Source organism: Lampris incognitus, chromosome 9 (assembly GCF_029633865.1).
Source record: "Lampris incognitus isolate fLamInc1 chromosome 9, fLamInc1.hap2, whole genome shotgun sequence".
In the NCBI taxonomy this organism is placed as follows: domain Eukaryota; kingdom Metazoa; phylum Chordata; class Actinopteri; order Lampriformes; family Lampridae; genus Lampris; species Lampris incognitus.
In genome coordinates, this window is record NC_079219.1 from 18,038,039 (window position 1) to 18,051,354 (window position 13,316).

At 41.3% G+C, this 13,316-nt stretch overlaps 1 protein-coding gene across 5 annotated transcripts in view; it reads right to left on the reverse strand.

Moving 5' to 3' along the window:
• Positions 1 to 2,532: 2,532 nt before the first annotated feature.
• The window catches only part of enpp2 (ectonucleotide pyrophosphatase/phosphodiesterase 2), a 49,915-nt gene continuing 39,131 nt past the window's right edge, over positions 2,533 to 13,316 (reverse strand). For 3 of the 5 annotated variants that reach the window (XM_056285820.1, XM_056285819.1, XM_056285818.1), the window contains exons 21-25: positions 13,164 to 13,295; positions 11,291 to 11,368; positions 10,504 to 10,636; positions 6,731 to 6,884; positions 3,907 to 6,092 (exon numbers count right to left, since the gene is read on the reverse strand). In XM_056285820.1, coding sequence (XP_056141795.1) covers positions 5,922 to 6,092; positions 6,731 to 6,884; positions 10,504 to 10,636; positions 11,291 to 11,368; positions 13,164 to 13,295 — 668 coding nt within the window. In that variant the 3' untranslated portion in view covers positions 3,907 to 5,921. Of the gene's footprint in view, positions 2,754 to 3,906; positions 6,093 to 6,730; positions 6,885 to 10,503; positions 10,637 to 11,290; positions 11,369 to 13,163; positions 13,296 to 13,316 lie in introns of those variants that run through there. The other 2 variants (XM_056285821.1, XM_056285822.1) reach the window with 2 other exon arrangements.

A 13,316-nucleotide genomic window follows, 5' to 3' on the forward strand; every position in this document is an offset into this window, starting at 1 on the left:
ACCCTTCATCAGTTCCCTGGCACTCCTGCAAAATCCAGACTTCAGCCTGGTTTAGAAAGCGCTGTACAGCTCCCTCTGTTATAGCACAGAGCAAAAGAGATACCGAGCCTCTATCAGCATCTCCATTTTTCTGCAATATCTGCAAAATGGCGGTGTCCAACATGCTCCTTCCAAAAGGTATCACGGGACTCGGGTACTTGCTGTCAGTCACTATGAGCCTATAGATATTGTCAGTGAGATCTGCGAAAAGATGCTGCAGCTCACTGCTGGAGATTGACATTGTTTTGCCTGGCCCATACCTTGGCTTCAGACATTCCTCCGCCAGATCGGTGACAAGCTTCTCGACAGCCATTAATTTTTTATCAAAGGCTATCATAGCACGGGCTGCTTTGCACCTGTCTTGAAAGCTGCCACGGCGGAGTTCGGATGATTCAGGTGCAGCTTCCGGCACACTCAGCAACTCCTCGTGGGTTGTTTGTAGCCTGCGTGACTGACTCAGGTAGGATATGGCCTCTGAAAACCGTTCTGTTGAGCCCACTATCACCGAGGCTTTATGTTGGCCAGAGGTCTGTATATGGTGTTTGGCTTCCACCTGAGTGCATTCTCTGAGGGTCTCCCCCAACCAACGAAAATGCTGCTTAGCAAACTGCAGAAAGTTCTTCTTTGATTTCCCCTTAAATATACAGCGCTGGGACTTGGCCTCTACCACGAAACTCTCCGACTTTCTGCTGCTAGGAGCAGACAGCGAGGACTCAGCGTCTCCCGAGGCAAAAGCGGATGCAGATGTGTCTCCTTTTTTACAGCACTTCGTTGACTTTCCAAGGTACATTTTCAGGAAGGCACCCATCGCAGTGGCCATTTTGCAGCGCATGGATGGGCACATGATGCACCCGCTCACATATATAACGGGGACACCTTTTGCTGTTTCCGGTGTCTGCCAGACTTCCGAAATTACTGAGTTAACTCTGTCAGCTACTGCTTTCGCAACCAGTTTGCGTACCTCGACAGACAACTCTTTAAATTTCTCATCTAGCTGCCAATTATCAGACAGAGCCACAGACACAGGCGTGAAAAGACTGCGCAGGCTCTCCTCGACACTTTCATCTGTAACGGTGAGATAATTAATCTCACAAGACGTATCCCGGGAACTTCTTGATGCAGCGGAGCTCCCTGACAGATTAAAAAAAGGGGCATTCCGATGCAGCCGAATGAAGCCCTGGACCTTAGGCAGGATGTTCTCCACGATAGCTGTGGCAGCTCCCTGGACAATGTCCATGGACAAGCCCGCTAAGTGGGCCAACACTTCAGGGCTTGTTGTTTGTGATATTATGGTCCTCCTTTGTCCTGGAGTCAGGTTGTCAATGAACTGTTGGATGATCTGATGGAGTTCATCCAAGTTGACGTGACTGAGGTTTATAATAACTGCCATTTAGTAGTAAATAGAAATGCTCTGAAAATATATAACGCTGCTCTTCGAATGTCGAGTGTTGCTCTTCCAAAGAAGTCTGCAGGTATACTGAGTGACGGTGCCAAGCACATCGCCTTTTATACTGTCATAGAACCATAGACCGTTAAGAATGGAACTGTAATTAAAGAGACTGTACACATATTTTTCCGAGTGGAAAAATACCAGTTAGAGACAGTACACATATTTTTCCGAGTGGAAAAATACCAGTTAAAGAGACAGTACACATATGTTTTCCGAGTGGAAAAATACCAGTTAAAGAGACAGTACAACTATTTTTCAAAGTGGAAAATACGTGTCAGTTGGGGTAGCTATTAGTCAAGTGCATTTGTTTAACAGAAGTCGGGATTCAGGTATGTGGCATGGAGTCATTCATTAGCAAGTTAGCAATTCACAGGTGACTATTCTCTCTCCGTCTCTATAGCTCTCGCATGCACACACACAGACACAGACACACACACACACGCACGGTCAAATACAAAAAAAGCTTTACAGTTTTAGGGAAACTACAGATTGCCACGTTTTTAAAGATGTATGTTTCTACCATTTTTTCCCCAACCATGTTTTGAAAAGTTTTATTTTCATCATCTTATTTTTGTTCATAGAAATTGTAAATTATGCTTTGGATTTAATTTTGTCACTACAGATATCTGACGTTTATCATCAAGACAGTCGCAATGAAATTACTTTTTTGTATCTCCTGCTCTGTCACTTGCTGAGCCGACAGCGTTGCAGCTATTCTAGTATCAAACTGGGATCTGTTTTTAATGTTTGTCATTTGGCCACAAGTTTTTCATATATTGTATTCAGGTATTTAGAAGATATTTTCATGGATAGCTGAGAGTCCATTAAGCATAATTAAATCCCTCCAGTCATTCTGGCAGTTCCACTTAAAGAACTCTGGAAATCTTTTATATGCACTGGAAAATATTCTGTCATGGCAAATGGTAAATCATTTTATTGAAGGAATTGCAGATATAATATTAGTTTCTTTCATGTTGTTGGTATATATGTAACACAGATAAGAATTACATGTTATAAACTTGTTGAATTTCGGCTAAATATATTAAATTAACCTGCCATCATCCACTTAGCTCCCCCTGGTGGTGACGGTTGTGGTCAAGCGTAGTCACATCTCTGTCCCCTCTTAACATGATGGCGACGGGGTTGGGCTGGAGTTGAGCTGACACCATATGGCCACAACATCTACCTGTTCATTTTGATTTTGCCAGAGTTGAGTTGGGCCAGAAATATGTGGGCAGCTGCATTCAGAAGACTGGTGTGGTTTCTACAAAGTATAACCAGAACAAGGGGGTTACAATTGGTGCCATGACTGGTCGTTAGGATCAGGTACAAAAGTGATTCCTTTGCATGGGAGACATTATATACCATGTAAAGGAATCACTTTTGTACCACAAGGGAAACCCATGGCAGAAAAAAAGGTAGTAGTAAATCTGATGTAACCATGGGCAGCTTCGACGGGGAGGACACTTGTGAACTAGTTGGAATGTATTTGTTGTCTCAACAACAGGACCTGGACATCAATGTTGGACTCTATAGGGATGATGGGCTAGCAGTTTGTAGCAAAACACCAAGAGAGGTCGAGCAAATTGAGGAAACAATCTGCAAAATATTCTCAAACAATGGGCTAAAAATCACCATTGAAGCAAACAAAAAAACAAATTGACTTTCTGGACATCTCAATGGACCTTAAGAATGGCACATACAAGCTGTACATTACGTCCAACAACACGCTGCAGTATGACCACAGAGAAAGCAACCACCCACCCTCCATTTTTGTAGATGCATTGCAAAAGAGCAGCTTCAATTCTAAGCTCAAATACAATACAGTCATACTAGTATGTTCACAGAGAGCAACCACCCACCCTCCATCTTGAAGAACAGCCCAGGAAACATTAATGGAAGACTCAAAATTGTCATCTAGTGAGTCCATCTTCGATGAAGCTGCACCCCCATACCAAAATGCATTGCAAAAGAGCGGCTACAATTTTAAGCTCAAGTATAACCCACCATTAAATACTGACTGCCAGAAAACCAACAAACATCGCAGAAAACGAAACATCGCCTGGTACAACCCACCCTACAGTGATACTGTGGCCACAAACAACGTTAAGCAGTTTTTTTTAACTTTTGGATAAGTGCTTTGCCCCGGACCATCAACTGAGGAAGATATTCAATCGCAACACCATCAAAATTAGTTACAGCTGCATGCCTAACATTCAACAAATAATATCGTCCCACAACACAAGAATCATCAACAAATCAATGACACCTTCATCACAACCGGACTCCCCTGGATACAACTGCCGTGTGAACGACTCATGCCCCCTGGAGGGAAAATGCCAGACGAAGGGTGTTATCTACCAAGCTACGGTGACGAGAGATGACAATGGCAAAATACAGGCAACTGATGATGAATGAATGAATGAATTTATTTCCTAATAAGTCAGGTTCCTCCTACATACAGGCCGAAAAGGCAGCCTTATTTGACTTGACTATAAATCACAAGTTATTTAGTATAAAAACATGTTTATTGAAGTGAAATTTCAGGTCTTAACATAAGGCATAAATTAGTCAAACACACAGGTGGCTTTTTGAGACAATATTACAAAACCCTACATTGTTATTACCGTAATTAACAGTGTTCAAAATCTGGCACAATAAAAACATCACAACAGAACAGAAACAGTTTCTTGAATTAATAAATTCCCCCCCACACACAAACACACACACACACAAACACACACACATACACCTATGCGTACACACAAATGTGCGCATATGTACAACAACATCACACAATTTTACATTGCAGTACTATCACATTACTAACATTAGGCAAATTTCATTCCAGTCATTCACCAAATATGGGAAAGTGTTATACAAACAGTTGATGAGGATATGTAGTTAACCATTTGTGAATATTTTGCCAAAAACAGAATGGGACTACACAGCGTAGTAAAATAGTTAACTTCATTGAAACAGGCAGAAATACACAATCTGTTATACTCAAATCCATTCTTCACCTCGAAGCCATATCTCGAGACTGAATATGTTCCTCTTGTTTGGGGTTCTGACTCTTTTTGATAGAGATTTGTTCTTTGGTCATATATATATATATATAAAATTAATTGCTTTGGTTTTGAATTAGCCTCAAATACTCCATGCATTGTCTTTGACTTGAGTGAGACAATCCTGACTCCAGCCCAGCAATCAATGGAGGGATATGTTAACTGCTTTAAAAGGATCACTTGATTTCTTTTATACATCTGAAATACAAGATTTTTTTATACAAATAAAATTTGAGGTCAGATTACATGATTTCAAACAAACAGTTTGTTTAAAATCCACATGAAGCTATTTTGGTTATAATGACAAGAGTGCATCTTTCAGTCTGTATGATCAGTTGCTTTATATGCTGCGATTTTTATGGGTACAAGAAATATTACTGACTCAGGCAAAACTCATTTTTTGGAAAAGTAAAAAATATAAAATGCAATATATGTCAGATGTTTAGAGAATGCAATCCCATCTTTGATTCCCCTTTTACAGAGGTATTATTTTGACAGTGTTTGTTGAGATACCTGGGATCAACCTGTATTAAAGAATCACATTATGAACCATTTTCACATACTATTACAAAATTGTGTCAACTCTGACACAGGACTACTAGAATAAGAAGTATGTGAAATGACTTTGTATGGCAGTAAGGCAGCCAGTGAAAACTGCATGAAAAATGCTAAACCATACATTTCCTGTTTTGTTTTTGATATCTAAAAAGAACATTATATTAAGCTACTGTTTTCTCAAATTAGTAATTTTCTTGCGATTCCCCCTGCTGGTGGGCATTATAAATTCAGCCTGTTGAGAATTTGACTGACTTTACTGACTGCAAACAAATAAAGGACAGGAGAACTGGGATTGAGGCGCAACGTCTTCCTTCACTACTGTTTTACAGAAACAAACTTAACTGGACTGTACCACACAGCTACTATAGTGGTGTTTTGTCCTCTGAGCTAACTCAGTGGTGTTATAAGTCATCCCTTCATAGAGGCTATTCCTGTTACACACTTTTTGTGTCCATAAATTGAATCCTTAGGTTATGGGACATAAAACGGATGCTGCAGAGCAGATACAGGTGAGAGCTGTAGCATTCTGTACAAGCAAAGACTGGTGTCACAAAAAAAAAGAAAAGGTAGTACAATAGGATAGTGTGAAAACAGATTTTCAAAAGTTTTTGTGGTTCCACAAGCATCCACCACAGTTGGAAAAATGCCCTGCAATATAAAGGCAAGAGTTTGGTCTTGGGCTAAAGCCCCAAGGAAAAGTTGCATGTGAAAGTTGTTGAGTGCAGTAGTAATTCATAATTCATAATTTGTAATTCAGTTCTTAAAACTGTCTGCGTGGTATAAAAAAAACTGTGCACTGCAGCCTGTCAGATCTCACTCTCGTAGGTGTGCATGTAGGTCTTCAGGGAGAGAATCTCAGAGTAGCTGCGGTTGGTTCTGCGGTAGAAGTCCAGGCCTGTCAGGATCTCCACATCTCTGACGCGAGCCGTGTGCATCTTCATCAGGTCCTCCACCCAACGAGACTCATCCTCTGAGCTCTAAGAGGGGAACCAAGTGGTGGACGATAAAAACGGCAGCAAAATCAGATTAGAACACATGGAATGAATGTTAACAGTGGGAGTCCATGTTTTCATTCCTTTTCCTATCTGAACTACAATGGGGACCCTACACAGCACATCACCCTGAAATATCGACCGGTTTATCAGAAGCTCAATGCTACAATCAGCCACACGCTAATTTTGATCTCTTTTTACCAAGGCTTTTTGGTATTCTTTTTCTTTAACTCATTTAAAGCGTATTTGTCTTTTGTAGATTGCATGCTTGCCTCAGAAATATTACTTTTCGAACAAGTCTAACCAAATGTTAACAAAATGGGAGGAGGAAATCCTTAGATACTTATATAAAAAAAGCATAACTTGCAACATTTTTCACAAACATGGCACTTGGCCAATTAACCCATGTATCTATGTTTAGATAATTTTTTCCAACCCTTAAATCTGAGAATAAAAGGCATTTCCTGTATGTTTAGGTTCATCCATCACACGGTAAATGATGACTGCTCAACCTCACCACTGTAGGATGTCTTTTTGTTTTGTTTTGTTTTATTATGTATCATTAAGTATGATTAATGACTGGGAAAAGTAGGTGTTACTTTAGTTTTGAGCTATATACTTACATTACATGTTTCATCGTTGTCAGGCCTGTGTGGAAGGATAAACGCAAAGCTGCTGAGAGGGCCAGCGCAGGAATCGGCCGCTTGTGTGAAGTCCAGACAACTGGTCATTACCACAAAGTAATGGGTGGGAATGGGTATTGTGCCAGTTACATACCTACAGTAAAGGCACAAAATTACTCTGTTGTTCAGCTATAACCACAAATGTGAACGTGAATTAGGCCCAATCCCAAGTCCCCCCACTTGGATCTACCCCTAGTTTTGGAGTGCCCTACATGACATTTCTAGTTGACTCCGGGGATACAGTTTTAGTGATAAAATAAAGTGAGTTTCAAATTCCCCCAAAATTGAGTGGTAGATATATTAACTCTGTAGGAGCATCAGGCGTTACAGTGAGAGAATGATATACCACACTGTTTTCAGTTGTCACGGAAGATGTTGACAGAATAAAACACTCTTTACTCTTTTCCAAATGTTGCCCTGTAAATTATCAGCCAGCCCAATCCCAAGTCCCCCCTTGGCCCTACCCCTGGTTTTGGAGGGCCCTTTACTGAAAAGAGGAGCTAGAAGGGGTAGGGGTTGAAATCTTTACCTAGGAAATGGGACACCACTCGTTACGTCATCGTTATGACTGCTGCTTGGAACTCTATCAGTTGTCTGGTTTGCTCAGGAAATGATTATAACTTATAGTACTATACATGTAATATTAAATCCTGTCAACTATTATGACATGAATATCTATACTGACAAAACCCAAGCAACTGACTTCCAGTCTCTTCTGTCCTCTTTTGACCTCAGACAGGTCCCCACCCCTCCCACACACAAAGCAGGCAATAGGTAACAGGTAATAGTGCCTCACTCACCTCATTCTCCCCCCTGACCGAGAAGGAAATCGCCAAGCTACTGCTGGATTCTCGTCCCACTACCTGTCTGCTGGACCCAATTCCATCCAACCTCCTACAGATAATTTCCCCCGCACTTAACCCCACAGTCACACACACCATCAACTCCTCGTTTACAATGGGTGTGTTTCCCACAGCATTTAAGCAAAGCTCTGGTCACCCCGCTGCTCAAAACACCTACACTCAACCCAGCCCAGGTTGAAAACTACAGACCGGTTTCACTCCTACCGTTTCTATCAAAAATACTTGAGCGCATGGTATTTAACCAAGTCTCTGATCTCCTTTCTGAAAACAATCTGTATGATCCGAATCAGTCTGGCTTTAAGCGGGGTCACTCTATTGAGGCTGCACTCCTGTCGGTAATGGAATCTGCGTTTGGCTAGAGCTGCTGGTCAGTCCTCAGCTTTATTGCTGCTAGATCTGTCAGCGGCCTTTGATATGGTTAACCACCAAATCCTTCTCTCTACACTCACTGAGCTTAGTATCTCAGGATCTGCCCTCTGCTGGTTTAGGTCCTACCTCTCAGGGGAGTCTTTTAGAGTATCTTAGAGGGGAGAAGTGTCCAAACCGCACAGCTTATCCACAGGGGGGCCTCAAGGGTCAGTGCTCAATCCCCTTCTCTTCTCAATATACACCACCTCACTTAGTGCAATCATCCGCTCCCATGGTTTCTCATACCATTGCTATGCTGACAATACCCAGCTCTTCCTATCACTCCCGCCAGATGACCTCACAGTCTCGGCACGGATATCGTCATGCCTTGCTAATATCTCTGCATGGATGAAAGAACGCCACCTTCAGCTTAACCTATCTAAGACTAAGCTCCTTGTCATCCCAGCCAGTCCATCCTTACAACAACAGATCAATATCCAGCTCAGATCAACTCAACTCATGCCCATAAAGTCTGCCCGAAACCTGGGTGTCATGATTGATGACCAACTAACCTTTAAGGTTCACGTGGCCTCGATTGCTCAGTCATGCCAATTTGCCCTGTACAACATCAGGAAAATTAGACCCTACCTGTCTGAGCATGCAGTACAACTCCTGGTACAGGTTCTTATAATATCACACATTGACTACTGCAACTCCTTACTGGCAGGTCTCCCTGCATGCACTCAAACCTCTGCAAATGATCCAGAACACAGCAGCGCATCTGGTCTTCAACCAACCCAAAACAGCACATGTCACTCTGCTGTTCATATCCCTCCACTGGCTCCCAGTAGCTGCCTGCATCAAATTCAAAACCTTGATGCTTGCTTACAAAACAGCAACTAAAATGGCTCCTGCTTACCGGAACTCCCTCATTCAGGTCTGAACTCAGTCCCGCTCATTATGCTCTACCAATGAAAGGCAAGGCACTTTGCACTTCCGCCACAACAGGGCCCTAAGTCACGTGACTCTTCTCTTCTGTAGTTCCCTGGTGGTGTAATGACTTAAAAAAACAGCATTCGATCCACTGAGTCCTCACCATCTTTAAGACGCTAAAGACCCAGCTCCTTCACGAACACCTCCGCAACTGATGGTATTAAAAGAAAAAAAAATAAAAGCCTCTATGCACCCTATGCATCGCCTTTGTGCACTGCCTGTTGACACCTATGTCCTATCAGACTTGAACCTAGTTTTTTGGCACTTACTTTTATTTTTGTCTCCTGACTAGATCCTTGCTTGTGTTATATAACTCTCAGATGTACGTCGCTTTGGATAAAAGCATCTGCTAAATGAAAATTGTAACATTGTACATTATAGTGACAAATCTGACCAAATTTGCGGGACAGAACAAGACAGTTTAATCTGCTGACAATAGCCAGGAAGCATGGTTACACATCGGCTATTTCAGTGTAGTCCTAGAAATTTCTCCTGGGTCATACAACATGAAGGAATCTTTATGAATGTTTATGAATGTTGTCATTAAGTGTCATTCGATCAATTATGTCATTTTTAAAGCAAAGTTGACATTGTTTGGGATGTATTTGTTGTAGCTACCTGGGTTGGACCAAGCTACTCGATCTGATATAATTTGCGTGTCTGTAGCTTGAAAATATACATCTCAAACAATGTAAACTTTGCATTAAAAATTACATAATTGACCGTATGGCATTTAACAACAACAGTCATAAACATTCATAAAGACTCCTTCATGTTCATGACAGATGTCATGTCAGTCTTATGCTCACCCCTTGCAAGTTGTGATAATGGGCTATACAAATAAAATTGACTTGACTTAAAATTGACTTTTTTTCCCGCACTGGTAGCCATGTTCCATGTTACACTGCCTCATTTTGCAAAGCATTCTGGGAATTTTCTTCTACCGCTCCATTTGGAGTCTGCATCTGAAAACACTCCATTTGAAGGGCGAGATGACCACTACCCCTCGATCCCCAAAAGAAACGGGACACCCTATCCTACAAGGTCGCGCACAAAATGGAGAGGTAGGGCCAAGTGGTAGGGCCAAGGGGAGGGGGATTGGGATTGGGATTATCCATTCGTGAGGAAGCAATTAAATTATATTGTGTGGGTATATTGTCACCAGTGTGGCTTGATAGTTGGTGCTTTGTGGTCCAAAAAAATGAAATAAAATCTTACCAGATTAAAAAATGTATATACCAAAAAATACTGAATTTAAATGGATGGAGCTAATGAGTGTTGACATTTTTGTGTGAATAAAACATATGTGATACAATGTTATGCATGAGCCTAAAACCATTTTGTCTTAACCCAAAAGACAAAAGAGGACATGAGGTCTAATTTGGTTTACAATGAAGCAAACATCTTGCACAAACAAATACATGAACAAGTTTTGGGGCAAATTAATATGTTACTGATTATAGCTTCATTGAAGCTTTTGGTTTAACTAAGTATTAAAAAGGTTCTTACTGTCTCATCTTCTCAGCTGTGTCTCTGAGACCATCATAATCATAGTCAAATATGGGTCCAATGACCACATTCACTCCATTTCTCTCCATGGCATACTTCTTCACTAGTACCCTCTGGAAGTAGCCCCATATCCCTGAGAAAGTGGAGGCAGAAGTGAAAGGAGGAACAGAGAGGAGTGAATAAGTACAGAAAGGAGAAAAAAGGTTTAGAAGGGAGGAATGAGTAAGAGATGAACAGTATAATGATGAAGTATCGTGGTCACAGTAAAGGAAAAGGGGATATTTTCTTGAAAATATTGTTCTCTCTCTGCTGTAATCATGCTCCTTCTCTCTCTCTACCCTGTATAATATCATCAACAATTAATTATTTCAACCCCAAGTGTGTATGATTAGGTGTTTTGTGTATGTGTCTCAGCTGGTGGGTGATCAGCAATTAATGTTACTACAAGTCATCTCAGATAGGAAGTAGTCTCTGTAATCGTATATGACTTGAGTTTGTTTTTGTTTTGTTTTTTTCTGGCAAATACAGAAACAGATGTTACAGCCTAGTCACACATAAAGTATCACCCTCATCAGTGACCACAAAGGTTGTATCTTAAAATGTTCTGGAATTGAGAAAGTTTGAATGATCGTCTCCATTAAAAGCTATGTAGTTTTGAACAATGTTGTTGTCATATTTTTCAGCTTGCTCTAATGGTCATGACTGAAATAGTACAAATTAAAATAGAGATACAACAGCTCTTCCATGATGCACCCCTAACACAAAATTAATTGAACAGTTGACTCACTCTTGAATGCAGGATACATGGGAACGGTGTTGGTGATAAGGACAGCATCATTTTTTCCTTCCATGGTTGTGGACAGCTCTGTCAGCAAGTAAAAAGTGAAAAGTTGAACCTAGATGTCTTGCACAGCATCTACACACATTACACCCCCCCCCACACACACACACTCCAATCAATTAATCCAATATATCACTTTTCATGTGAGTGCAATTCAATGTGCTTTACATAGAGAATGAAAAGTTCAATTTAAAATAAACAAGACTAGGTCAAAACCTAGTATATGGCTGGGCCGTGTATGGTCAATGTTGAAAATTGTGATCAATTTGTTACAGGGCTTGTCAGTGGTAGTGTCTATAATGTGAATTCCTGGATATTAAATGTTCATCTGCAATTTTCTGTAGTGGTCCCAGAGATATTTGCTGTTAAAGTGTACTGAAGTAGTATATGGTTAAGCTACATTCAGGTGAAAAAAATTGTATAAATGCAGTTGCAAGAACAATACTTTTCACTCATATCTTGGGTTGTTTGATTTGAAAGAGAACTTCATGTAATTGTAATTATAACTATTCTAATTATCTGTTAACTCCCCCTCCTCTTCCATCTGTTTCTATCTGCGGATATCTCTCGTTTTCTAAGACTAACTGTGTTGACGGGCAAATTCACAAAGGATGGATTGTGGCCGCTGTTAGCACCATGAATTGCATGTCACTTGCCACCGCTATCTGCCCTGTCTCAAGGTCCAATTCACAAAATATATTGCGCGAATGATATTACAGTACAAACACGCCCATAAAGTTTTGCAGCTGAGTGCAATTTGCCCTTGTTTTGTGTCTGACTGCAATTATCCATGTGGCAAAGTATAAAAGGTGGCTTTGCGCCAAGAACACAGTAGGCAGGCTCAATGTCATCCTTGATTTCATCAAGTGTAGCAAAAACTGTTTGACCTGGCAACCTGTATCTGGGAATGATTTCGGTCTCAGTTAAATCAAAAAGGGATATTCTCCTGCAAAATATCCACTCATGAGCACGCCTGGCTTGATGATGTCTTTGCCTGGCTACAATCACTGCTGCCATGATCACTGGAGAGTCTGAGTGTCAGTTACCACCAACTCTGAAGGTGTTAATTTTCACTCTGTATGTGGCTATTAGTGCTGGTGTTTGTGAATTGGGACTTCTTCTTTTTTTGCAATGAGGCTCATTTGCATATTAAGGAGCCAATGTGCCAAATGTATGTATGCATATTACCTAATTTATATACGTGCAAATAGCACAGGAGCACCGAGACGCTATTTGCTTGGCAGCACAGTTAGGGGTGCATTTCACCCTTTGCGGGTGGTTTGAGAATGGTTTCTTTTTTGGCTTATTTGTGCAGGTTTAGAACATTAAAATAAGAAAGATTAAAAAGTGATTTTTTGCAAGTAGCAAACTTATATAAGTTTGGTTCACCTGCTAGGCAATACCCCCCACTACACCCCAACCCCCCAAAAGAGTTGACAGCGACCCACTCAAAACTTTCTTCAAATCTATTTGTCACTTTAGGATGCCGAGCAGCATTTGCCATAGAGCAGCGGTGGCTAACCATGTGCCATGGAGAGATGTGTGTATGCAGGTTTTCATTCCAACCCGACTCCACGCCAGGCGATTTCACTGATACATTCTTCCTCATTGGTTGAAGGGTTGCTAATCAGTGAAATCCCCTGGTGTGGAGTCCGGCTGGAATGAAAACCTGCATACACATGGCTCTCCATGGCACATGGTTAGCCACCCCTGCCATAGAGCAACTCTGAGGCAAACATGAAGCAAATAAACATGAATAATCACTGGCTATATTCTGGTGTACTAGTGGCTCTCACACAAATAGCGGAAGCGAACTTACGTGGTGGGTACAGGAACGCGTAGGTGATTTGTTTGTCTGCTCTGTAATTGGTACATGACTGGCTGAAGGCTGGTGGGACACGGGTGTCAGGTCTCACACAGTTAGAAAGGCCCTCGGGCAGGGGGGATACTTCTACCTTGGGGACCACACACA